We start from the raw sequence: 25,092 nt of genomic DNA, 5'->3' as shown, positions 1-25,092 counted from the left end.
TCATTTATTTACCCTTAAAGGCCCTTTTCAGGGTATTACATAAGGGGGGGGGCGGACATAAGCATCAATAACAGCATGATCATTATTATGCAATGCTAGAAAATAAAAACATAACAATAATAATAAAAATGTTTGCAAAATACAGAATACATGATTACAGTTTCAAAAGCGAAGCAAATACAGTGAAATAGGCAGAACAAGTTGTATAGATGCCGTTACAAAAAGAATTGTACATGAAATAACACTGTGATGGTGGCATATTACTGGTTGAGAAAACATGAAAGTATGTGCCTAAATTTATTGGAGTCATGCTCATTTACTATTTGGTCGGGCAACGCGTTTCATAGCTCAACAGCAGTTGGTAGGAAGGATTTGTTGAATGCTTTAGTGGTACCATGTAGGCGTTGAACACTGAGGTTATTAAACAGGCGGTGTGAAATGCGGTTGGGCGGAACAAAAATGGTGTCTCTGAGGTGAGGGAATTGATAATACAGTTTGTGGAAAAGGGAAAGTTGTGAAATCTTACGGCGAAGAGATAGACTAGGTATGCTGAGGGAACATTTGATGGAAGTTATACTAGTGTGCCAGTCATAGTTTGAAGCAATAAGACGTACCGCACGATTCTGTACTGCTTCGAGTGAGTCAATAAGACAAGTCTGGTGAGGGTTCCAAATCGCTGAGGCATACCCAAATTTTGTCCGAATGAGCGTTTCGTAAACGAGTTTGCGGACAGGGATTAGGGACAGAAAGAGTGATTGCTGGAGGAGGCCAAGCGATTTGGAGCAGTCTTTTATAAGGTTAGTTATGTGCGCAGTCCATGTGAGTTGATCGGTGATTGTAACTCCGAGGTAACGGTAACAGTCGACTTGGGTGAGCGCCGAAGATTTGAGAGAGTACCGGTAATTCAAGGTTGAGTGCTTGCGGGTAACACATATGTACTAGCATTTGGAAACGTTGAGGGACACAAGCCAGACAGAACACCACTTTACAATTTTATAATAAGCTGGTCATTGGTGGAGGATATGCGCCGATAGAGGACGCAGTCATCAGCGAATAATCGAATGGATGAAGAAATGTTGGCTGGGATGTCATCTATAAAGATCAGGAACAGGAGAGGTCCGAGCACTGAGCCTTGTGATACACCTGACAAGACAGAGCTACTTGATGACTGAATGTTATCGATGACAGTGTGTAGTGAGCGGTTCGTGAGAAAGCACTCAATCCATGATAATACATGGGTGTCAAGGTTGATGCAAGCAAGTTTTGAACTTACACGACGATGGGCGATCCGATCGAACGCCTTTGAAAAGTCAAGATAGATAACATCAGTTTGAAAACGGGAATCAAGGTTAAGGTGAAGGTCTGTGGTAAACTCAAAGAGTTGTGTTTCACATGAGTAGCCCTGTCTGAATTCATGCTGCTTGGGAAAGAAAAAAGAGTGCTTGTCTAGATGAGATGCGATGCTGGAATACAGAATATGCTCTAGGAGTTTACAAGGTATGCAGGTTAGAGAAATTGGGCGGTAATTAGATGGATTGGAACGGGTACCAGGTTTGTGTATGGGCACAACATGGCTGATTTTCCAGTCATTCGGAAGAGTGGAAGAGTCAACGGACTGAGTGAAAATCAATTGCAAGAAGCAGCTAGATTGCGATTTGGTGCCCTTTAAGGCTTTAGCCGTTATGCCATCCGGGCCTGGTGCACTGGAAAGTTTGAGGTTGTCGATTAAGTTCGCGATTCCTTGAATAGTTATAATGACCTCCGGCATTGTCGAAAAATTACGAGATGCTAACGTAGGAATGTTGGCAATAGGTTCATTAGTGAACACTGAGCACAAATAGGAGTTCATGACATCAGGACGCTCATCCCCTGGAACAGATGACCCGTCAAAGTTAATAAGCGCTATACTGTGACATGAGGTGCGTTTTAGTGACAATGATTTCCAGAATTTGCGAGGGTTGTCTCGCAGAATGCTCAGAAGGTCCAGGTGAAAATATTTACGCTTAGAGTGCCTCAGCAAGCCGGTGTATTCACGCAGCACTGTAAAGTATCTGTCCCATTTTTGCGGATTGTTACTTCGCTTGAGTTCACGGAAAATCCGCTTTTTTTTCTAGATAGGTTTCGGAGGTTATTGGTATACCAGGTCCTCCCGGCATCACCGTGAATGCGCAGTAGAGGAACATAGGCATCAATAAGAGACAAAAGTTTGCCCTTATAGAGTGCCCAGTTTTGCTCAACTGTACGGAGAGAGGCTGACCGCTGGAAGTCTTCGAAGAAAGATTCCAGCTGATTGTTAATTTCGGGAAAGTTTGCTTTGTTATAATCTCGAATGTACTTGGTCGACGGCTGACGGTCAGGGAGCTCAATGGCTGTGTTAAAAAGCAAGATGTTATGGTCTCTAACACCTTGAATACACTGTAAGGAATTAATTTGTTCACTAATTTGTTCAGTATGTTCACTATATACTGCAAGTTTCGATGTCGCGTTTCATTCCGTGATCAATGTACTTCACAGTGTTCGTCTAGACTCTAGAACATTTTTTTTTGTTTTCGAAGCTCCTAATTGTTGAATACCTGGTTTTCGTTTCGCGATCACTATCGACAGTTGCACCAGTGTGGCCTTATCCATATAAACGTCTGCTGCTGCTACCACCGAAACTTCTGCTGTTACAACAGGCAGAGGCGGCGCGACAACAGAGCAGTCGCCCATGTGACCCGTCACTAGCAGTGAACCCGAATTGATTCTAGTCACACGCGGTTCTCCTAAAGCAGCTGAGCCGCCCCGTAGGATACAGCCATCAAAAAGTACACGTCCCCCAGAGCGCTATGGCTACCAAGTGTAGGCTGCGATGCTGCGCTGTTGTGAGACATTCTGCTCTGAGACAATCTGCTGTGAGACACCCGATCTGCTGTGAGAAACTGTTCTCGGTGAAACTCTTCTATTGTAGAGAGGAAAAATTCTTAAACGTGGGGTGTCACTGGAGCCGACGTTTTGACAAGCGGCCTCGCCTTCTTCAAAGCTGCAACTTGAAGAAGAAGACAAGTCCGCTTGTCGAAATGTCGGCTTCAGCGAAACCCCGTGTTTAAGAATTTCTCACATCTTCTAGCTTCCATCTTCCCCTGAACTTCTGACTTTCTCTTGTATGAACGAAAGAAGGGGAATTTTAATTTTAAATGAACGAAAGAAAGGGAACTTTAAGGGCTCGTTTTTCTTTGCTAGACACATTATTTAGAACTAACAGACAAGAAAGCCAAGGAAAAAATAGGGGATGTTATTTGTAGTAATTAAGATGTAAATGCGAAGAAAGTAAAGTGGACGAAAAGGTAAACCGCGGCCGGAAGGGACTGAACCTGCGATCTTCGAATAACGCGACCGATGCCCTACCACCGAGCCACGGTGGCGGTCATCCTGCCGTCCACTTTATGGGGTATATATGTGCATTTAAACCTAGCAGTGTTAGTCAGCGCCGATCGCAGCCATGACGGCGAGTGTGGAACACTCTTTTTCTGCCTGCTGACGTCACGAAGCACGTAATCTTTTTACGAGCTGGTAGCTGACCAATAATCCCTCGCATACTACCTGAAGGCATCCGGTATGCCATAACGAGACCCTCACTATGAATGAACGAAAGAAGGGTAATTTTAAAGGTCTCGATTTTCTTTGCTACACACAACATTATTAGAACTAACAGACATGAAAGCCAAGGAAAGTATAGGGGGCGTCTGTGTTAGTTCTAATTAATCTTGTATGTGCTGTAAGACATTCTGCCCGGGAGACTATTCGCGAGTGTTTCATACCTTTGAAGTGTCCATATCTTTCAAATAGCTAATTATTTATTCATTCATTTTTTGCATACTTCTATATAGCTAAGCATATGACACAAATACGTTGTTGTTAATGTACACAGCCTTCTGTGTACATCCACTAACTTGCTATATTACTCTTCCTTGCAGGTCTTTTTTTGTAAGGAGGGAAATATGTTGCATCTGGCTTCGGTTTCTTGATAACTGCTCATGGTGACACCAGTGTCGCCTTATGTATATAAGCATGCGCCCATTTGAATAAAGGGTTTCTTTATGTTAGTTGCTCGGCCACTCCTCATTCAGCGGCAGCGCGTGCCGCCACTGAATGGTCGAGAAACACCAATATTTCTGTTGCATATAAAGACACCGCTGTGGCAACCCGTTAGCACTGTCATCTCGCATCGCAGCAGTTAAACGGGGTGCAAGTTAGAATTGTGCAAATTCGCGAGGTCACCACTAGCGCTGCTAGCTGATATGAGATTTAAACCGCAGTCCGCACATGTCACAGCTAGGAAGGGAACGTCACAGCTAGGAATACATCAAAGCTATGAAGTTCGACGCTGCGCGTTGCTCCATGCGGGAAACGTGATCCATAGCTCAGAGATCTATAGTAATCTGTAGCTCCATGACGCTGTTTCAAAGACTTTGGAAGCCTTGTTTCCGCTGTTTTCGTAGTCTTTGATCATTGTGCATGCCTCACTCACCGTGGCCGGAGTTCCGTCCAGTTGGCGGCCACCATGGTTGGATACGATCACAGCTGCTGCACCATGCCGGTGTGCTGCGAGTGCCGCTTCGGCTGCAATCCGAAAAGTTTGAATGTAATCTCAGAGTGTGCGGTATCTTAGTTGACGGCGGCACAGGAAAAAAGCCCGTGAGATGAAGGCTAGGCGGTTCGCCCCGCATCTATGTTACGTCCTATAGCTGTTATCTTTGCATTATGCCACTCTTGCTTTAATTGTTCTGAAATGGGAAGCATTTTCTTGTGGGCCGAAGGCACTTCGATCCTGTCTGTCTATATACCGAGACGCCCACGTCCGGGCGCTCTCGTGGACGCCTCCTTAAAGAGGCCATGACAGGGTCATCAACACACTGCGCTTTTCAGCGAAAGATGGAAGTGGAGCGTCTATTGTACCCGCATATATAATTAAAACGGATTCTAAAACAATATTTCATTGCAAAATGAGGCCTAAATGTCGCCGGCTGCAAGTCCCGCCTACCGCCGGTGACCGCCATTTTGCCATGGCGTGTGTGACGTCATGTGCTGCATGGAGCGGTGCTGTCGTCTTCTACCAGCGTTTCAGCCACTAAAAATTGTCCATTTTCAATGACAAGTTGAAGAAAGCTAAAATAGCTCCACTGCACGCGCATCTGACGACGAAAAAAATCCTTGGCCGAAATGCAGACGCTCGCCAAGCAACCAGTTTGTTACGTCACGGCTTGCGAGTGTCCCAATGCTGCCTAGCTCTCGGGTCGCTCGCGTGTTTATAAAAATATTCAATGACAAATTAACTCCTCGAGCAAATACGCTAAACTTTCTTGAGCTTGTTTGTGAAAGCACAGGGATTAATCCATATAACCAATATTATGACCGAAAATTGGGCATCATGGCCCCTTTAACTTGACACATACAAAAATGGGCATAGACGGACATGAGCGTATTTCGAACGGTGAAGACATGAATAGCGGGACATGACTCTCGCGTACGTCATGAAACCCTTCGTCTTAGTCACGTGCGGCGCATACCCGCTTACCATGGTCCTTGAAATGTGGGTATGATCCACACGTAGATGAACGCAAAGAATAAAGATTACGTTTTGAGCTGATGGAGAAGAAGAAGAAGCCGACCAGTGCGGACGTGGAAACATCGGCTTCCGCTATCTTGAATGACTGTGCGAGGTTTTTCACCTCAACTCACCGTAAATTTCAAGCCAACGAACGCAGAAGGTTACACGGATTCCGTGGACACCGGATTTATTTCGGTGGGTAGGCTCTTTCCCCATATTTTGCCTTCCGAAGTGCTAACCGCGCCGCAGCCTCGCTAACCTTGACGGGCTAAGCCTAGCTCCGGCGAACCAAGGCGGGTAGGCCTAGGCCTAACCCGCAAGTTTCCCCCGTTCACCATGGAAATGGTAGACGGCGAAGCAATTTCGCCTGAAGAAGCGAATGGCCCGGGCTGGATTACGGCTTACAACCGTAAACCAAGCAAGAGCAAAGCTAAGCAACCTCAAGACGCAAGACCCGCAAGTACACGAGGCAGACGAAGGAACGGCGGCCGCACCACCGGACCGAGAGGCGCGTATGAACGCCTCGTCGCCACCTCGAGACTCCCTCAACTACCGAGGGACACATACCGCATCATCGTCAGGCCCCGAGACGGCCTCAACGTGGCTAAAATCACACCGGTGCAGTTTGAGCAATCCCTGGCAATGGCCGCAGCCCTGGCTCCTCAGAACCTCACGGAAGACTCAATTTGCCCTAACGTAACCCAGAATATTTTCGTCGTGTGTACCCCTAGCGAACGAAACGCACGAGCCTATACCGCAGTACAGCAACTCCGCCTGCGAGACACCTTGTACCGAGTTGCGGTATACCCGGCTCCACCTGACGACACCTGCAAAGGCGTCATCCGAGGCATCGACCTCGACCTCAACGATAACCAGCTCCGAGAACTGATCGTCACAAAACGCTACCCCAGTGCTCTGGAGGTGAAACGCATCAAGAACACCCCAGCCGTGACCATCCTATTCCAAGGAATGCAAGTTCCCAATTATGTGTACTGCGGGGCGAGCATAATTCGATGCACGCTTTTCCGCAGGCACACGGAGGTTTGCTACAACTGCGGCAACCTCGGCCATCGTGCAGACGTTTGTCCCAACCCCAACACAACGTGGTGCCGGACGTGTGGGCTCAAAGCCCCACCCGAGAACCACCAGTGTAAGCCCCACTGCACCCTTTGCGGCGGACCGCACCCCACCGCCGACAAGGACTGCAAGCGCAAGTTTCAAGTTCCGTACATCGTGCGACAACGACGGCGCCGACGTCGTCAACGTGGCCGTAGCCGCTCCCGGGGACCGAGCGGAGCCAGCTCCCGCAACTCCAGCGCCACCTCGAGCACCTCCGCGGCATCCAGGAAAAGCCGCTCCGTCACACCGGCAGCGAGACGTCGCAGCGCCCTCCACAGCCGCTCCCGCTCCAGGGGACGCTCCCCCTCCCGCCAGGCCGGGCTGACATGGGCGGATCGAGTCCAAGGGAAGCAAAAGTCGCAACGGAGCCCACCACCAACTAAACAGGTAACGCGGCCTTCATTGCCAGAGCATGAAAGCGAGATAGTCACAACCCTACGCCAAGAACTAGGAGGCCTTCGGGCCACCACACAACAGCTCACCACGCAACTAAATGATGCGAGGCAACAGATACAAGCTCTCACAGCCCCTAAACCTGTACCCTCACCCTCGGTAGACGTTAGCAAACCTAAGCGCAGAGCCCCCTCACTCTCAGAAACGGTCAGTGGTGACAGCGACACATCACAAGACACTCTAAAAGAAATCCCCCCTCTCACACGAGAAAACAACGAAAGTATCCACACCTTGTCACGCCGGGTAGAAGCACTAGAGCAAAAAGCCACCATAAAAGCTAAACACATAGCGAAACAAGCACTTCCCACGGATCCGACAGCACACCTGCCTGGGCCAGCTAATCTAATCTAATCACCATGGCTTCCACAACCCAAGACACCCTAGAAATTTGGCAGTGGAATCGCGCTAGCTGCGCGAAGCGCAAAACCCCACTGCAGCAGTACATTAAAGCGCAACCCAAAAAGCCTCACGTAATACTACTGCAGGAAACCTTATGTGACAAGCTCACACAATCGGGTTACCACTCCATCTCACAACGACGGGAGACCAAGAGAGGTATAGCCATACTCATCAGTAAGAAATTCGCTTTCATTGAACACGACATGTTACCCACCCGCAGCCGCCTAGAGGCGATACTCATCGAACTCATACCAAACGGATTATTAAAACAAAGCGTTTTTGTTCTCAACGTTTACAGCTCCCCGTCGGAGTATCGACAGTCCTTCCACGCGCTCTTAACAAAAGCCACAACCCTCGCGCGAAACTCTCCGCTCATCATAGCAGGAGACTTCAACGCCCCCCACCCGTCATGGGGTTACCCCCAGGCAACGGCCAAGGGCACTAACCTCACGCGAGCAATAGACGACCTGTCCCTCACACTAATTACAGATCACCGATTCCCTACGAGACTAGGCACGTCGGTACGCCGCGACACTACACCTGACTTAGCATTCACCCGTAACGTCACAGGCCATACCTGGACCAATACGCAGGAGAACCTGGGCAGCGATCACTTCATCATACGCACCGAACTACCCAACGCAACAGCCCCACCCCGTACATTCACGCTAACGGACTGGGATGCCTTCCGCACCCTCCGCAAAAACAACACAACCGCATACAACACATTCACCGAACTACTGTCCTCACTCTGGGAAGACGTAGCCAAAACAACGAAAACCATACAAATAGAGCTCGACGTCCCGAGAATGGACCCACACCTCGCACACATGCTCGAGGCAAAAGCATCATTACTTGCACGCTGGAAAACACAACGACTCAACAGACGCTTACGCAAACGCATAGCAATACTAAACCGAGACATCACCCAATACTGCACGGAGCCCACACGACTCCAATGGCACGAACTCTGCTCGGCAGTCGACGGCCGCATGCGAACGGGGGTAAATGGAACCTCCTAAAACACATGCTCGACGACCGCCAAACAAAAGACAACCAGAGTCACGCCATAGACCGTCTCCTTCACTCGCACAAAAAGACGGGAGGACGGAGACAACCTTCCTTGAGGAAATCGCCAAACGACACCTTCCCCTACACACCACACACCCCACCGACTACCCCCAAATAGAATGTGTAACAATACCCGAACTCGATGACCCCTTCACGGAGTCTGAAATTCGGGAAGCCTTGCACAACCTCAACAGTAGATCGGCCCCTGGTCCCGACAGGGTAACCAACCGCCTGTTGCGAAACTTAGATACCAAGCCATCACACTACTCACGAAAGATATAAATCACATGTGGGAAACCGGCCACGTGCCTGAACATGGCGCACGGCCACGGTGGTCTTCCTCCCAAATCCTGGCAAACCTCTCAACTTTGACAATATACGCCCCATCTCCCTAACCTCATGTATAGCTAAAGCAGCTGAACATGCTATCTTTAATCGCGTATCGCGCTACATTGAGGACCACGAACTCTTTCCATTCAACATGGTACGGTTCCGACCACACCTCTCAACACAAGACGTCATGTTACTGCTAAAGAAGCACATCGACTCAAAAACGAGAGATGTCCGCGGCATCCTCGCCCTAGACCTCACCAAAGCATTCGATACCGTTTCCCACCGCTTCATACTGGAATCCATTGCCAGCCTTGGCCTCGGTAAAAGATTCCAGGCATACGTCCGTTCTTTCCTGCAAGACAGGAAAGCTCAACTACGAGTATCGCAACTCACATCCGACACATACACATTAGGTCCCAACGGGACCCTACAAGGGGCAGTCATTTCGCCCCTCCTTTTCAACATAGTAATGAAGGGACTGTCTGACAAACTCCGCGACATCCCCAACATAAACCATGCTCTTTACGCGGACGACATCACCATCTGGTGCCCGGGAGGTTCCCTGGCGGAAGTAGAGCAAGCCCTTCAAACCGCTCTCGATATCACGGAAGCCTACCTACAAAACACCGGGCTGAGACTGTCACCCACGAAATCCGAATTGCTACTGTACCGGCCATCTCGCCAAGGCGTTCGTAATCTAACCCCTTTACACGAGCTTTCCATAGCACTACAAGCCAAAAACGGGCAACGAATACCCCGCGTTGACTCCATACGCATTCTCGGTCTCCTAGTCGAGGCCACCGGGTGCCATGCGCGTACAATAACACATATCACAACTAAAACGGAAAACATGCTCCGACTGATCCAGCGAGTCTCGGGTCGCAGGCAAGGCCTCAGTGAGGCCAACCTCCTGCGCATATACCACGCGTTCTTAATGAGCCACATCAATTACGTCGCCTCTGCCCACAACTGGACAAAAGTGGAAAAGATTAAGCTGAACACACTCATGCGCAAAAGCATTAAACAAGTCCTCGGCCTACCCCAAAACACGAGTACCTCCTGTCCCGACCAACTAGGTATGCACAACGACATCGATGAAGTGATCGAGGCCCAGACCACAGCCCAAGTGGTCCGCCTCTCCTCCTCGAAGGCAGGCCGTCGATTACTAAACGAAGCCGGCATGTCCTCACACCCCTACCTTGAACGCGCAGTAACCCTCCCGAAATATGTCCGAGAAACCTACATGGTAACCCCATACCCGCGAAACGTCCACCCACACCACAATAAAGGCAGACGCCTGGCCCGCGCTCGCGCTATCCTCGACCGTACCGCCGCGAATCGCGGCTCTACCGTGTTCGTCGATGCGGCGCAATACGGCAACTCCTCCACCTTTGCACTCGCAGTAGTAGATGGCGATGGAGCCCTACGCTCAGCCGCCTCGGTTAGGCTAGCAACGAGCGCCATAGCCGAGCAGGTCGCCATAGCTTTAGCGATGACCGACCCCTCGCACACTAGCGTCTTCACTGACTCTCGCGCCGCCATTCGGGCTTACGAAACCGGCAACATCGCGCGTGAAGCAGCCCACATCTTACAAACACGAAAGCACACGGGTTCGCACTGCCTCTCTTGGTTCCCTGCCCACATGGGCAAAGACGCCCATTCCCGACAACCCAACCTCAACGAAACGGCTCATGACCGAGCGCGAGAGCTCACCCGCCGCGACGATCAATCAGCCACCGAAGAGCTGGGCCCAGACATAGAGTTTAACGACCCCTTACTAACCTTCCACGAAATCACCTCTCACTACCGCAACAACAGATGCCGATACCCATTACCACACACAAAGCTCGAACGTGCTCAAGCGGTAGCCTTTCGCATGCTACAAACAAGATCGTACCTATCACGCGGCCGACTGAGCCATTACAACACAGAAATCACTCCCCAATGCCCAGATTGCAGAGAACTCTATTTTTCACTCTCGCACATGCTATGGCAATGTCCCGCGTTACCTCAGGGACCTCTCACCAGTGAGTCCGACTGGGAAGAGGCACTCAGGAGCTCCGAGCTCCACCAACAACTCAAGGCAGTCCAGAGGGCCCAAGAACTGGCGGAACGCCATCACGTTCCCGCCCCGACTCGGGCGTCGCCTACGGTAGCGGCTGCTAGGGTGTCCCCCCTGGATCCCCCGGCGGCCTAAACTCCTCAGGACCGTTGAATAAAGTTCTTGACTGACTGACGTTTTGAGCTGGAATCGAACCCAGGCATTCCGCTTGGCAGCAGAGTTTTTTACCGCAGAGCAACGCCAGTGTTTGAAAATGCTTCGGAGAAATACCCTGCACAGGCGTCACGTCGGGGCAAGGTCAAGTTTGCAGTGTTGGCTGTCCGCTTTCATGTTTTTGTAATAAGCAATACATATGTACTCCTAGTATCCGCAAGCTATATAGTCAGCCGTTGCGCGGCTCCGGAGGTATGCGCCGACAACTGCTACTTATGACAGACACTTCATCGCACCGTAGCGTGCACTAAGTTTCGATAAAACTGACCTCTGTGCTCTAACGTGGGCGCCCACGTTACGTCGGACTATAAGCTCCCTTTTGGACGTCAGTGTTGTCGATGACCTCGGTAAGCCCACGGTATGCGCACAGCTAATCAAAGTACAGACAGGCGTCGATCCATCCCGCAACGTTGGGCTCAAAACAAAAAATAAATGGCAAAGCTTGCGCTATGTCGCGCAAGGGTTGAAGCAGAGAAGCTGGGTGATTCTGAAGTCTAGGTCGTTGCTAGGCTTTAGCTAGGTGATGGTAGGTCCGTGGTTCTCAGCCATATATGTTTCGGGTACCCCTTTTGGACTGGTAGAAATGATAGGGACCCCTTGCAGTGAGAGAAAATGGGCAAGGGGTCCTAAATTAACACAACATGCAGCGTAAATAGGTGTCTTTTGTTTCTCCCCGGCAAAGAACGGCTTTTCAATGAGGTGTGCGGTGGGCAGCCGCATTCAACCTGTTTCGAGCTGTTTGCTCTTCACGTATGCAAGCACGGAAAAAGCTTGCTTGCGTGCATATGTCGTAGAAAACTGCGAAAATAAATTTACAGCCCTCTCATGGAGAAGGGGAAACGTAAGTCATCTCCACCGCAATGCAAATTGTTATGCAGTGAAGCTGATTTTGCGGCGGCCTACTTCGGCTAGGTTCAGTTACGCAAGGACAATTTGCCAACCAAACCATATGGCTAGTCGAACGTTCCGTACTGCGAGCATTCAGTACCGTCGTTTCGTCAATTTCTGAAGCCGTTGCCGAAGTCGAGCGCGAGGCGTCCGTCGCCGCCCTTAAGGCTGGTTGCCGCCCCTAAGCTTTCCATCGCATAACCATGACAAAACGGCAGAGAGAGTGGCAAGTTACGTGGTTAATCACGCGGACACGGATGGCGAGGCGGGGTTTGTCATACTAGCAGCGGTCGGAGCAGCGGAGGCGGCGGATGCAGCTAGTCACGCGGTATGCGTTTCTCGTTCAAGGCCAAGTGGTGATACAGGGCGAAACTCGCTCGACTAGGCCAGTAAAGTTCTTGCTTTAAAATCGGTAGTGGCCACTTTCACGGGACATAGTGTTCCCGCATAAAACGGGTTTCTTTTTCGAGGATGAGTTTCGCGGAACCCCAAAAATTGGTTCGCGGCCCCCTTCTGAGAACCACTGTGCTAGGTTGCTTCTAGGTTGCTTCTCAGCGCAGAGAGGTTCGAGTTAAAGCACAAAGAGTCACAGACACGACACGGATGCTTAAACTCCAGAGACAGAAACTGGCGCTGAAACCAAGCTTTCACACCTCCCGTAGATCTACGGGCACGTCGTCGTTCGCGTAGGGCTTCCATCGCTTCGTGGTCTTCTCGCAGCCATCGCTGCTTTTATGTTCTCTAGTATTCTCTCGTTGGTATACGTACCGCGGAAGCACTCCATACATATGCTTCAGCGAAGCTGAAACGTGCGGCCACGCTGTTTACCACTGGCTTAATCCCGATGGTTTAGTAAAGCTTTTTTCAATTACTGGTTACGTCTGTATAGCTAATTGGCTTTGCCCCTCTGTTGCCTTCTTTATTTTTAGTCGACCTGAGGTAAGGTGTTGGATTTACCCGATTCCTGTGGCACATATTCGTTCATGATGATGATAGTTTTTTGTACACAAAAGCAACGAGGCTTTTGTATATAACCCTTTCGCTGAAGCCTTCCCAATTAAATGACCAATCTGCACGCCTATACCTTTGATGCCTATGGCTACACAGCTGACATGCATCAAGATGCACGGTCAAACAACTCGTTATTGTTGCAGGAGAGCGCCGATTCGCGGCTGTGACCACTCGAACCGAGAAAGTTCTACATAATGTGGTCGGTTCCAGAACATTCACTCCCGCTCACTGAATTGATTGAGCTGTGTTAAATAGAAATTATAAAAACAAATACGAGAAACTCCACGTAAAATACGAGCAACAACAGGGAAAAAAATCACAGCATATCCATGGGGTGATTGATGATTAGTGGGGTGAAGCTTCGAAGGGAATCATCGGTAAACCGTGAAACTCTTCCGTGAAATTGGCCCAGCACCTCCTGCAAAGGGTGTGAAACACCGTGTATATATTAAACATCAAACTTTTATTGTACTGTTGGTTTACGTGGCCCCTTCATTATCCGCGCTTTGTGATCGGTGAAATGCAGGGAAAGTGTCCGCTCCCGAGCGAAAGAGAAAGCGCGCCAAGAGCACCGCGTTCCCCGCTCGCCCTGTGAGAATTAACGGCAAGGCTAGAGGGAAGACACGACGCGCGTACCGTTCCTCTTCGCGTTCCACGGCGCGAGGTGTTCAGAAAAATTTATTGTATCACAAACGGTTAACATCAATAGCATGCCCAAGGAAAGCCAACGGAACGCGATCGTGCAAGTGCTCCGGCTTCGCATCGCCTCATGTTCCCATTTAGCCAAACATCTTGCTCAAGGTGTGCTTTGCGTTTTTCGTAGAAATAGTTTCTTTATCATGTACATTAAGACGAAAAGTTGAAAGCTCGCTAGAGTATATCGCCCGCAAAGTATGTCTTTTAGTGTGAATAAATCAAGGAACACTACGAGATTGTCTTGTAAATTATGGTATATAGTGAAGTGCTCATCTAGTGAGAAATTCAGTAAACTAGAGCTGGCTACATACATACATACTACTACTACTACTACTACAGAAAAGGGAACGACCCACACCCTAAGGAACTTCGCCCCTTAAAAATTCAGTTGTGGCATGTGGCCAAATTCACTGCGTGAGCTATATGAATGCGCGTATATGTTGGTCATACGTAAGAAAAATAACGAAAGAGGAAGAGAAGGGTAAATGACTGACCAGGATACTCGCAAGCAAATCTCCGGTTAACTGTGCTCAGGCCGTCGTCACAGGTGTCACACACAATGTGGCCAGTAATTGTGAGAAGCCAAGTGAGTGGGATTCGATTAAATATATAAATTTCATTTGCAAGCAATCCATGGATCTCTCAAGCTTGTAATTTTTCATAAATCATGGAGGTGTTAAAAGGAATATAACCAGCCAACTTCATCCAGACCCATTGACCTCGAAGAAACGCCGGGGTTGGCCTTCAACACCTGTGCATGTTAAGAGCGTCATTGCCTTTATGCGTATACGAATGCGGGGACGACCCCAAACAAAAACCAGAAAAGTCAATTCACCAATTTAGCGGATAGGTAGATAATGGGTTAGCTGATGATATGCGCGTTACGTGAACGTTCGAAGGAAAACCCGCATGGTTTGACGCGCCACGTGTTCACGGTTTTGCAGCCGCACGCATCACACAGCCCAATCCAGTACCACTTGTAGAACCATTGCGGTGCCGTCTATAGAACCGATGCACTTACCAGTGAGTACACCCTTGACTACCACAGGTAGTTTCGAGAGACGGCGCAGCCATTCGATGTCGTCCCAGGTGGCCGATGGCGAAGCATCCATGTCACTCGAATATTTGTCTAGCGGCTTGCCTTTATTGAGCCCGACCGGCAATGAGGCTTCGATATTGGCGAAACTGTGAAAACAGACGCGCGAATAATGTAAGAGGTGCTACTTCTAAATCGTGCACTGCGTTCAATGAAGTGGGTGATGTAGAGCGCTTAACCTTGTCCTGCAAGCGCTCCTGTCCCGAAAGGCGGACGCTTGCGGACCGAACTAAAAAAAAATCGCACCATCTCCGCTAAAGGGGACCATGAGGCGATGCGAAGCCGCGTTTCGCCATGTCGAGCCCGCGTTTCAGCGCGGAGGGGAGAGGGAGATGGGAGGGGAGATGGGGAAGTGAGAGAGTGGGAGGGGAAGGAGAGAGGTGGAAGTGGGAGAGGGGAAGTGGGAGAGGATGCGTGTGGAGAGGGTTCGCGCATGCTCAGTAAGGGTGGTCACGCCGCACACCACCGCCACCGGTTTGAACTCCACCATAAGATGCTTCGCATCTAAAAGTCCAGCCAGCTCCACTTCGCGAACGCTGTCGAAACAGCGAAGCTCATGCCCGTCATTCATCAGGCTATATTGTACTTTCATGTCCTTCAAGTGTTCGCTGGCGCTTAGCTTCGGCCTCCCTTGCGCGAACATCGCGGTTGGCTCGGCGACGACATGCCCGTTCTCGCGTCAGCTCTCGCTGAAGGCTGTTTCACATGCCGCGAATACAGAGGAGAAATCGCTCGGTTCGCCCTATTCGCTCTGTTCGCCACCGCCGCTAATGGCGGTTTCGTTTCACATGGACTTCGAATGGTCTGCGATTTCCGCTCTGCGACTGGCGCGGCGCGCAAAGTTGCTTGCTGCCGTTGTTTGTTGCAGACACTGCATAATTTTCAAATGTAATGTAAGAATCTCCGCGTTATGATAGTCTTAACTTTTAACACCGGTAGCGAAGAGCACGGTTGTTTTGTCATTAAAAACACTTTCCAATCTAAATTCACTTGCAAATGCGCAATAGTGGACATAACCAAAACAAACTCGTTGGCGCATTTTCGACGGCTCGGCCGGCTCGGCTGAATTTCGCCGGGTCTCGACTGAAAAATCGCTCCGTCGCTGCGAACAGAGCGAAACATTTCCAACATGTTGATTGCTCGCCGCCGACCGCTGCGGCGAGAGCGATCGGCCGTTTTTTTTCGCTACGAGCGAATTCGCAGCCTGAAAATCGCTCTGTTTTGTGTAATGTGAAACGGCCTCGATGCTCACGTCGGGTGGCTTCTTCATCGGGAGAACGAGATATGTTCGCCATTCTGAAAGCGCAAACTCCTGAGCTCTGACACTGACACGCTATTTTACACTGCACCGCGCTTCACCGTCACCCCATCTTGGCGCGTTTCTCGAAGGTTCACCCCTCGACACCCTCCGCCCTCGCCTTCGCGTATCGCAGCACGAGGCAGCCCTCCCCTTCCTAACGAGCTCTGGCCACTCTACAAGGCCATAGGCCACGTGACCAGTTCTGCGCCGACCCCGGACATGTAATCATCGACTAAGAACAGTTTAGTTGTTTAAAAAGTGGGTTTCCCAACGAGCGCGTTAAACAGATTGTCATTTCTGCATTTCTTCTATAGGATGGAATAAGTTCTAGATGACGAAATATAGGACGTGGAAAGAGGTTTGTGGGGACACCTTACCGACAGGGTCTGCCAGACCAACCCCGAAGTAGCAACGTCATCAGCACCACCACAACCAACAGGAAATGGATACAGGGACTAAATATTTGTCACGTGACAATAACTGAGAGTAAAAGGAGTTTATACGTGATTGTCACGTAACATCGACAGCCCCTCCTTGCGCCTTGTCCCCGTGTGTCGTCTTCCTCTAAATTTCTATTCGAAATATTGAAACAAGTTTAGGAGTATATAAAATAGCGCGTTTTTACGTGCCAACAGTGAGATCGTATCATGAAGAACAGTGTAGTTGGGCCTACTGACTAATTTTAACCGGTTCTCTAGCGTGCACCTATATGTTAGCACACGAACGCTCCTTTTTCGTTTCCTAAGTTTTCCCTCTGCGTATCTGCACTGTCGCGCCTTTGGTCGAATGCATAACCACCTCGTTACTTTGGCACCCTGAAATCCCAGAATTTGAATAGTAAAATTTTCTCTGGGATCTATACCTAACTGCTGTTATCACGTGTCCACGTCGCGCTCAACGGGACCTTCAGACCTCGCAGAGTACCGATTAAAAAATTTAGAGCCCTTCCAAATGTTTGTTGAGAGAGAAAGCCAGTGAAGCTGTTGGGTCTGTACTTTTCGGAACACTAATGGGAGTATGTGCGCCTGCATTTTGAAATTAAACAAACATACAGTAAAATTTCGAGGATGTTTTTGAGTGCGTCCGACAGAACTGCACACACGCCACCCAAAGTGTTCTCGAGAAACTTCCGCCGGCATCTCGACGTAGCACTAGGAAAGCGTGCCGACAGCGAGGAGTCGTCCGTGCGTTTGGCTTCACTTACCCGAGTGACGTCGATGGCCTTGGCTCGACGGCGACGCGCACACTCGCGCTCTTGGGCGCGCCGACGTTCCTCGTACTGCCACTGCTCGCTTTGGAAAGTACGACAGGCGTCCGACCCATGGCGACTCGCGAGTCCAAAGACCAACCGAAAACATAGCTAGCGCGATCTCTTACGTCACCCTAAAGAGACAGGGCATGCAAACACGGACACAAAGATAACTTGCCGCCGGCGGCAACTTTGTTTGTTTGTCGCCTTAAGGAGACTGGCTCACACCCACGAGGGGAATTGGCCACACTGACAATTATAAAGGGAAATGTAAACCCTATGAAACTTCAAAAAGAAATAAGAACGAAACGCAATGTAAATAAAAAGTGAAACAGTTAAGAAATCAGAAAATCCGTAGGATAACGATTGAAAAAAAGGAATAATAAAAAAAAGGGGGGGGGGAATGTGGTTCCAGTGGTCGGTAGCACTAGCAGCGCACTCTTCCGGTAGCTTGAATGAAGTTGTGTAGCGCAGTCATAATAGCACTGCGGCTTGCCCCAAACTGATCGCCTCCAAACAACAACAGGCTGGAAGTAGTAAACTGTAAGCCCAGCCTACCAGTCGGCATTTCCAGAAACTGTAGCACGGCTGGGTGTGCAGCCGTCACCTAACACCTGTAATCACGTGACATGTTACGTCACGCTTCTCTTTATATAGCTCTAACCAAACGGCCATAAAGTTGTTCTTCACCCGACTGCCGGCCTCGCTACATGGTGGCAGCGAAACCCAGCGGATGCGTCGATGGCGTCCGCACTACTACCGCCCCCGAAGCCCATGGAGATGTCACAGGACCCTTGGGTTGCCTGGAAAACTTGGAAAAGTGAGTTTCTGCTCTTTTCCACCGCTACAAGATTGAACGATCAGCCAAAGGATGTTCAAGCAGCCACGTTGCTAGTCACCATAGGCGAAGAAGCTCGAAAGGCATACATTACCTTCAAGTTCGAGGAGGCGGAAGACAGAAATGATGTTGAAGTTCTAATTAAGAAATTTGAGGAGCACTACAGCCCGCAACCAACTTAACATTTCAAGAATTTCTATTTGGTTCAAGAAACCAAAAGGCAGGCGAAACGTTTAACGAGTGGCTAACAGAACTGCGTGTGTTAGCGAAGAACTGTGAATTTGGGAATCTTGAAGACAGCATGTTGCGCAGCCGAATCATTTTGGGCACAACGGATAAGAGCCTGCAGCAAAGGCTGATAGCCGAAAACCCGACGTACGAAAAGACTGTCGACATATGCCGTGCGCATGAACAAGGCAAAGAGCATTTTCGAGAGATAAGTGGAGCAACCGGATCCAGTGAAGGCACCTTTGTAAACGCAGTCGCAAGAGAAAAAAATGTTTGCTACAAATGTGGGGCTCAAATGCATCGCAGTGACATGTGTCCAGCAAGAGGAAAAACCTGCCGAAAGTGCGGACGGCTGAACCATTTCGCTAGAGTATGCAGGTCACCGCGGAACGTCAGCCAACAAATGCGAGAGCTACGAGCAGAAGACACAGATTTTTTTTTACAAACGTTGACTGTCGGTGCAATAGCTACTGATGACTGGAGCGCAACTGTGTACATTGAGGGCCATCCCATCACATGCAAGCTAGATACTGGCGCCAACTGTTGTGTCATTTCAAGAAGCGATGTTGCAAAACTGCCAGATAAACGTCAGCAAGCTTGCAATGTTAAGCTCACAGCATTTTTTGGGCACACAACAGCCGCGCATGCGCAAGTTCACTTGACACTTTCGGCCAATGCCAGAACCAAAGAACAAATGTTTTTTATTGTCGAAGAAGACGTCCCTGCCACTTTGAGTGGTGCAGCAGCTGAAAGTCTTGGCTTCATCTACCGTATGCGAGACATACAGCAAGAACTGTACCCGCCAGTGCAACCTTTTGCAGACGTCTTCGAAGGACTCGGGCAGCTAAAAGACTTCGAGTACGACATGAAGCTCAAGCCAGGCGCAGTGGGCGTCGTCGTTCCAGCGAGGAGAGTCCCCGTGGCTCTTCAGGACAAGGTCAAGGCCGAGCTGCAGCGCATGGAAACCCAAGGCGTCATAACAAAGGTAACGGAGCCAACCGAGTGGTCTAGCCATATGGTTACAGTCGTTAAGAAGGACAAGGTTAGAATTTGCCTGGATCCTACGGCGCTAAACAAAGTGCTGCTGCGGGAACATTACCCAATGCCGACCCTAGAAGACGCAGCCTCACAGGTATCGGGTCCACGTACTTCTCAACACTCGACGCAGCGTCAGGTTTCTGGCAAATTAAGCTAACAGAATCAAGCTCAAAACTCTGCACGATGAGCACGCCGTATGGGCGCTATCGGTTTCTTCGAATGCCCTTCGGCATCGCGTCAGCTCCAGAAATCTTTCAAGCAGCTATGCATCGCATTCTGGAAGGCTTGCCGTGCGTAGTCGTGATAATGGACGACATACTGCTTTGGGGCCGCACAAAAGAGGAGCACGACCACAACCTGTCACTTTTGTTATTACGCTGTCGCGAAAACAACCTCAAGCTTAATCTAAAGAAATGCACTTTTTTGCAGCCTGAAGTCCGCTACCTCGGGCACATTCTTAGCACTGAAGGCCTCCGCCTGGACCCAGGTCGAGTGAAGGACATACTGGAAATGGAAGAGCCAAAGAATTGTAAGGAACTCCAAGTCTTTTTAGGCATGATGAATTATGTACAACGTTTCATTCCTAACATGTCCGACGTGACTGCCCCCCTAAGAACATTGTTGCACAAAGACATTGCGTGGGTTTGGACTGACGCTCAGCAACGGGGTTATGAAACGTTGCGTGAAAGCTTAGCAAATGCACCAGTTCTTGCTTTCTTCGACGCAAATAAGCCAGTCGTCCTATCAGTTGATGCCAGCCAAATGGGCGTTGGCGCTGTGCTTATTCAAGACGGCCGTCCCGTCGCATTCTCGTCACGTTCACTAACAGAGGCACAGCAGCGCTACGCTCAAATTGAAAAGGAAACATTAGCCATTGTGCATGGTTGCGTCAAGTTTCATGATTATATCTTCGGCCAAGAAACTGTGCTTGTTGAGACCGATCACCGCCCGTTGGTGCCGATATTCAGCAAACCACTTCATCAATGTCCACTTCGCCTGCAGCGCATGCGTTTGACTTTGCAGCGATATCACATTAACTTGATCTACAAGCCAGGGAAAGAGCTTTTTCTAGCTGACGCCTTATCTAGGTTTCCCAGCAAACAGCTCATGCAAGAAGAAACGGAGCAATTTCACGTGAATGTGCTTCAATACATTTCAGCTTCGCAGCAGCGCCTGAGGGACCTTCGTGCGGCAACGAATGACGATCCTGCCCTGGTCAAGCTTCGAGGTTACGCCGAAACAAGCTGGCCTGAAAAGAGCGAGGTGCCCGAAAGTGTTCGTCAGTACTGGTCCTACAAAGAGGAACTGCACACACAGGATGGTCTTGTTTTTCGCAGCAACAAGTTAGTTATACCAACTTCACAGAAACACGGAATTATGTTGCTGCTACATGCTGCGCACCCGGGAGTTGAAAAGATGAAGGCGCGGGCTAGAGACATCATGTACTGGCCAAATATGTCGCGCGAGATAGAGCAATTTTGCAAAAACTGCAGGGTCTGTCAGAAGTATCAACCGCGGAATGCCAAAATGCCTCTTCATAGCCACGACATCCCAAAGCTTCCCTGGGAATTTGTTGGCATGGACCTGTTTTTCCATGAGGGCCGGGAATTTGCCATAATAGTAGACTACTATTCTTTCTTTTTTGAAATCCGTGAACTCCGGCAGAGCACTGCTAGTGCTCTGACATTATGGTGCACAGAATTGCTCGCCACACATGGCTTACCGTTGCAGCTCTGCAGTGATAACGGCCCGCAATTCCATAGCCAGCTTTTCAAAGAGTTCCTGCAACAACTAGGCGTTACCCATATTACGACAAGCCCTTATCATCCCCGCTCCAATGGTATGACTGAAAGAGCCGTACAAGAGGCAAAAAAGCTTCTAAAGAAATGTTCACGCAGCAGGGTTGATTTTTATATGGCGTTGCTAGAATGGCGCAACATCCCCAGAGATGATGTTCTGAGGTCCCCTGTGCAGAGACTCATGGGACGGCAGACCAGGACCCTATTGCCTGTACCAACCAGCCACCTGGAACCAGAGGCAGTTCCAAGCAAAGCCGTTCACAGCAGGCTCCAGGAGATCCGTCAAAGCCAGAAGGTGTATTACAACCGTGGAACAAACGATCTACCGCCCCTTTCTCCAGGCCAGCCAGTGTCCACATACGACACCCTCCAGCGAACGTGGTCGCCTGCGGTACTTCTAAGGCCAGCAAACACGCCCCGGTCAGCAATCATAAGAACAGAAGATGGTCGAGAATTCAGGCGCACAAGAGAACACCTGAGGGAGAGGACGACGCACAGCGACGATGGCCCCAGAGAAGACCACTTTCCTCAAGAGCTACGCCGAAGCACCAGAACTCGCCACCAGCCCTGTCGATACCCGCAGCCAGAAAGGCATAATTAATTTGTTCCCTATTGAAGGAAGATGTAGCACGGCAGGGTGTGCAGCCGTCACCTAACACCTGTAATCACGTGACATGTTACGTCACGCTTCTCTTTATATAGCTCTAACCAAACGGCCATAAAGTTGTTCTTCACCCGACTGCCGGCCTCGCTACAGAAACATTCTACGGAGTGAGGCGAAATGGCCCCATGATAGAAAAAAGTGATCTGTCGTTTCCGTTTCATTGCAAACTGCACAGAGATTAGTTAATGAGAAGCCAGATTTATGCAGGTAATAATTTAACCGGGGAACTCTACAGCGAAAGATTATGAGGGTCACCTCGCATTGACGTGGTGGTGTTCCATGGGAACTATAATTGCCGGTACTCATCTGATTGTATGGGAGCTCTTTCGGTGTTTTTAGATGCGAAGCATCGTATAGGGGAGTTCAAACCGGTGGTGGTGGTGGTGATGGTGGTGATGTGCGGCGTGACCACCCTTACTGCGCATGCGCATACCCTCTCCACACACCTCATTCCACTCCCCCTCACCACTCCTCCTGTCCACTTCCCCTATCTCCTTTCTCCTCTCCACTCCCCCCTCCCCTCTCCCCTCCCCCTCTCCACTACCTCTTTCCCCTCTCTACCACTCTCTCCATGTCCCCTCTCCACATTCACTTTCCCCTCTCCTCCCCCTTTCCACTATTCCTCTGAAACGCGGGCTAGACATGCCGAAATTCTCTCCTCCGCAACGCCGCGATGAGCGCCAGCGCATGCGCGCCCCCTCCCCCTCTCTCTCCTTTCCTACGCTGCCCCCCTCTCGCACGCTGTCGACCGCGTTGCCCGCTTGCCCTGTGAGAATTAACGGCCAGGCTAGAGCGAATGCAAGACGCGCGTAGCGTTCCTCTTCGCGTTCCACGACGCGAGGTCGGTAGCATGTCCAACAAACGCCAACGAAACGCGATCGTGCAAGTACTCCGGCTTCGCGTCGCCTCATGGTCCCCTTTAGCGGGAAATTGTGTAATTTTTAAGTATAACAGACGTTTGAATCTTTCTCCGGTAATTGTCTTTTCGTACACTTTACTTTCTTCACATTTATATCCTAATTACTACAAATAACATCGCCTATACCTTCCGTGGCAGTATTGCCTGTTATTTTTGAAATAATATTGTGTCTAACACGAAAAAACGAGCCCTTAAAAGTCATCCTATTTCCTTCATCAGAAGCATGATGCAATAATGCGGCGTTTTCCGCGATCGTGATCAATACAGTCGACTGAAGAGGAACTGGATTGGGACGAAGAGGAGTATTGAGAATAAGTTTATGGCGATAATAACGGGTTACTAATATGTGAAAAAAGCTTCGCTTTTTTCATACACTACGTCAAGCGCCGAAACTTCTTGTAGGTATAATTTCTTAATGTTTCTATTCTGTGAACGACCCTATTTTTTTAGTTTTACAACATTTTATTAGATCATTCTATTCTTGGCAATCCCCCACAGTGAGTGTGAGCCGCAGTTATTAGTGAGCAACTTTCCCCTTCGTGTCCTATTAGCGAATGTATAAGGGACCTTGTGAGTTTTAAGTGCAATGCAGTTATAGACTGAAAGCGAACGGCGCCCATCCGTGGTGACGCAGTTCCAAGCGAAACAGTCGCCGACCTTCGCCGTTAGGCTGAGAGAGGGCGCCACCATCACATCACCGGAAAGTTTCTCAGCGTATCGCCGCTAGGGACGCTCCGACGCAGCGGCCGAGGAAGAGGTCGTGCTTAATAATTTCAACTGAAAAAACGCTGCAGAAAAAATTCCAAAGCGCACAGACCCTGGTTTATATCGGGTTCCCGTCAGCCTCGTTAACGAACTAGGACATAACACTAAAGAAGCACTGTTGAAAACCGTAGAAAAATGCTTACACGACCGGCAAACACCATACAGTCGGCCAAAAAGTACAATGAGCTTAACTTATAAAGGCAAGAGAGAAAAGGATAACATTCGCTCGAATAGACCGCTAACCATTACTTTGGTACTATACAGGTCGGAAAAGTAGGCAGTAAAAATAAAAATAGAAACGTGGGTAGAACATAACGATATTTTGAGAAAACTTCAGAATGAATTTCGAGTCGGCAGGTGGCTGGACGATAACCTAGTTCTTACTCAACGTATAGAAATATCTAAAATAAAAAGCAGGCCCCTGTACGTGGCTTTCCTAGGCATCGCAGAGGCGTGTGACAAGGTTAATCGGGAAATTTTGTGGTAGAGATTGAAAGAAGTGGGCACAGGCGATGACCTCATATAGCTTTTGAAGGAGATACAACGAGAAAATACAGTTTGCCTAGATTGAGAAGCAAAGACGACATTGATATAAGTAAAGGGCTGAGACAGGTATGTCCTTTGTCCCCGCTGGTATTCATGCTGTACATGGTCAATATTGAAAAACCGCTAGAAGGCAGCAACGCTGCTTTTAATCTGCCGCACAAACAGGCTGGCGTGATGATTGAGCAGCGGCTTCCAGGTTTATTTTATGTTGACGATATTGTCTCACTTGCGGACCACCGAGATGATATACAACGCCTGGCGGATATAGGCGGAAGGGAAGGTGAAGCTCTAGGACTAGGATTTACCCGAACAAAATACGGATTGATGGTATTCAATGACCCAAATGATCAAGTGGTGTCAACACAGGGCAAAGAAATACCGAGGGTAAGCAAATACAAGTACCTCGGAGGGTGATGGGTACATGTAGGTACAGGAAAAAGACCTCGGCAGCAAAGAGAAAGAGGAATGCTTCAATAATGAAGCACAGAGCATTATGGGGATACAATAGGTACGAAGTGCTTCTAGGTCTGTAGAATGGTGTGATGGTTCCGGGGCTTACATTTGGGAACTCAGTGGTGTGCGTGAAGTGAGAGGTGCAATTAGGACTGGATGGGAATCAAAGGACTGTGGGACGCCTCACGTTGGGCGCTCACGGGAAGACGACAAATGAGGCTGTAAAGGGCGATACGGGATGGACAAGTTTTGAGGTGAGGGAAGCTCAGAGCACAATGAGGTTCCAAGAGAGGCTTAAGAATATGAAAGAGAGTAGGTGGGCAGAGAAGGTATTCGTGTCGGAAGAGCGTTGAATCACAGTGAAG

At 49.4% G+C, this 25,092-nt stretch overlaps 1 protein-coding gene across 1 annotated transcript in view; it reads right to left on the bottom strand.

Moving 5' to 3' along the window:
* Nucleotides 1-25,092, bottom strand: part of LOC119406582 (uncharacterized) — a 52,080-nt gene that overhangs the window by 11,646 nt on the left and 15,342 nt on the right. The window contains exons 5-8 of the mRNA XM_037673318.2: nucleotides 20,026-20,085; nucleotides 17,433-17,611; nucleotides 14,854-15,017; nucleotides 4,508-4,599 (exon numbers count right to left, since the gene is read on the bottom strand). Coding sequence (XP_037529246.2) covers nucleotides 4,508-4,599; nucleotides 14,854-15,017; nucleotides 17,433-17,611; nucleotides 20,026-20,085 — 495 coding nt within the window. The remainder of the gene's footprint in view (nucleotides 1-4,507; nucleotides 4,600-14,853; nucleotides 15,018-17,432; nucleotides 17,612-20,025; nucleotides 20,086-25,092) is intronic.

Source organism: Rhipicephalus sanguineus, chromosome 10 (assembly GCF_013339695.2).
Source record: "Rhipicephalus sanguineus isolate Rsan-2018 chromosome 10, BIME_Rsan_1.4, whole genome shotgun sequence".
In the NCBI taxonomy this organism is placed as follows: Eukaryota; Metazoa; Arthropoda; class Arachnida; order Ixodida; family Ixodidae; genus Rhipicephalus; species Rhipicephalus sanguineus.
Note: the sequence above shows the minus strand (reverse complement) of the source record. Positions and strands in the feature narration are given on the sequence as shown.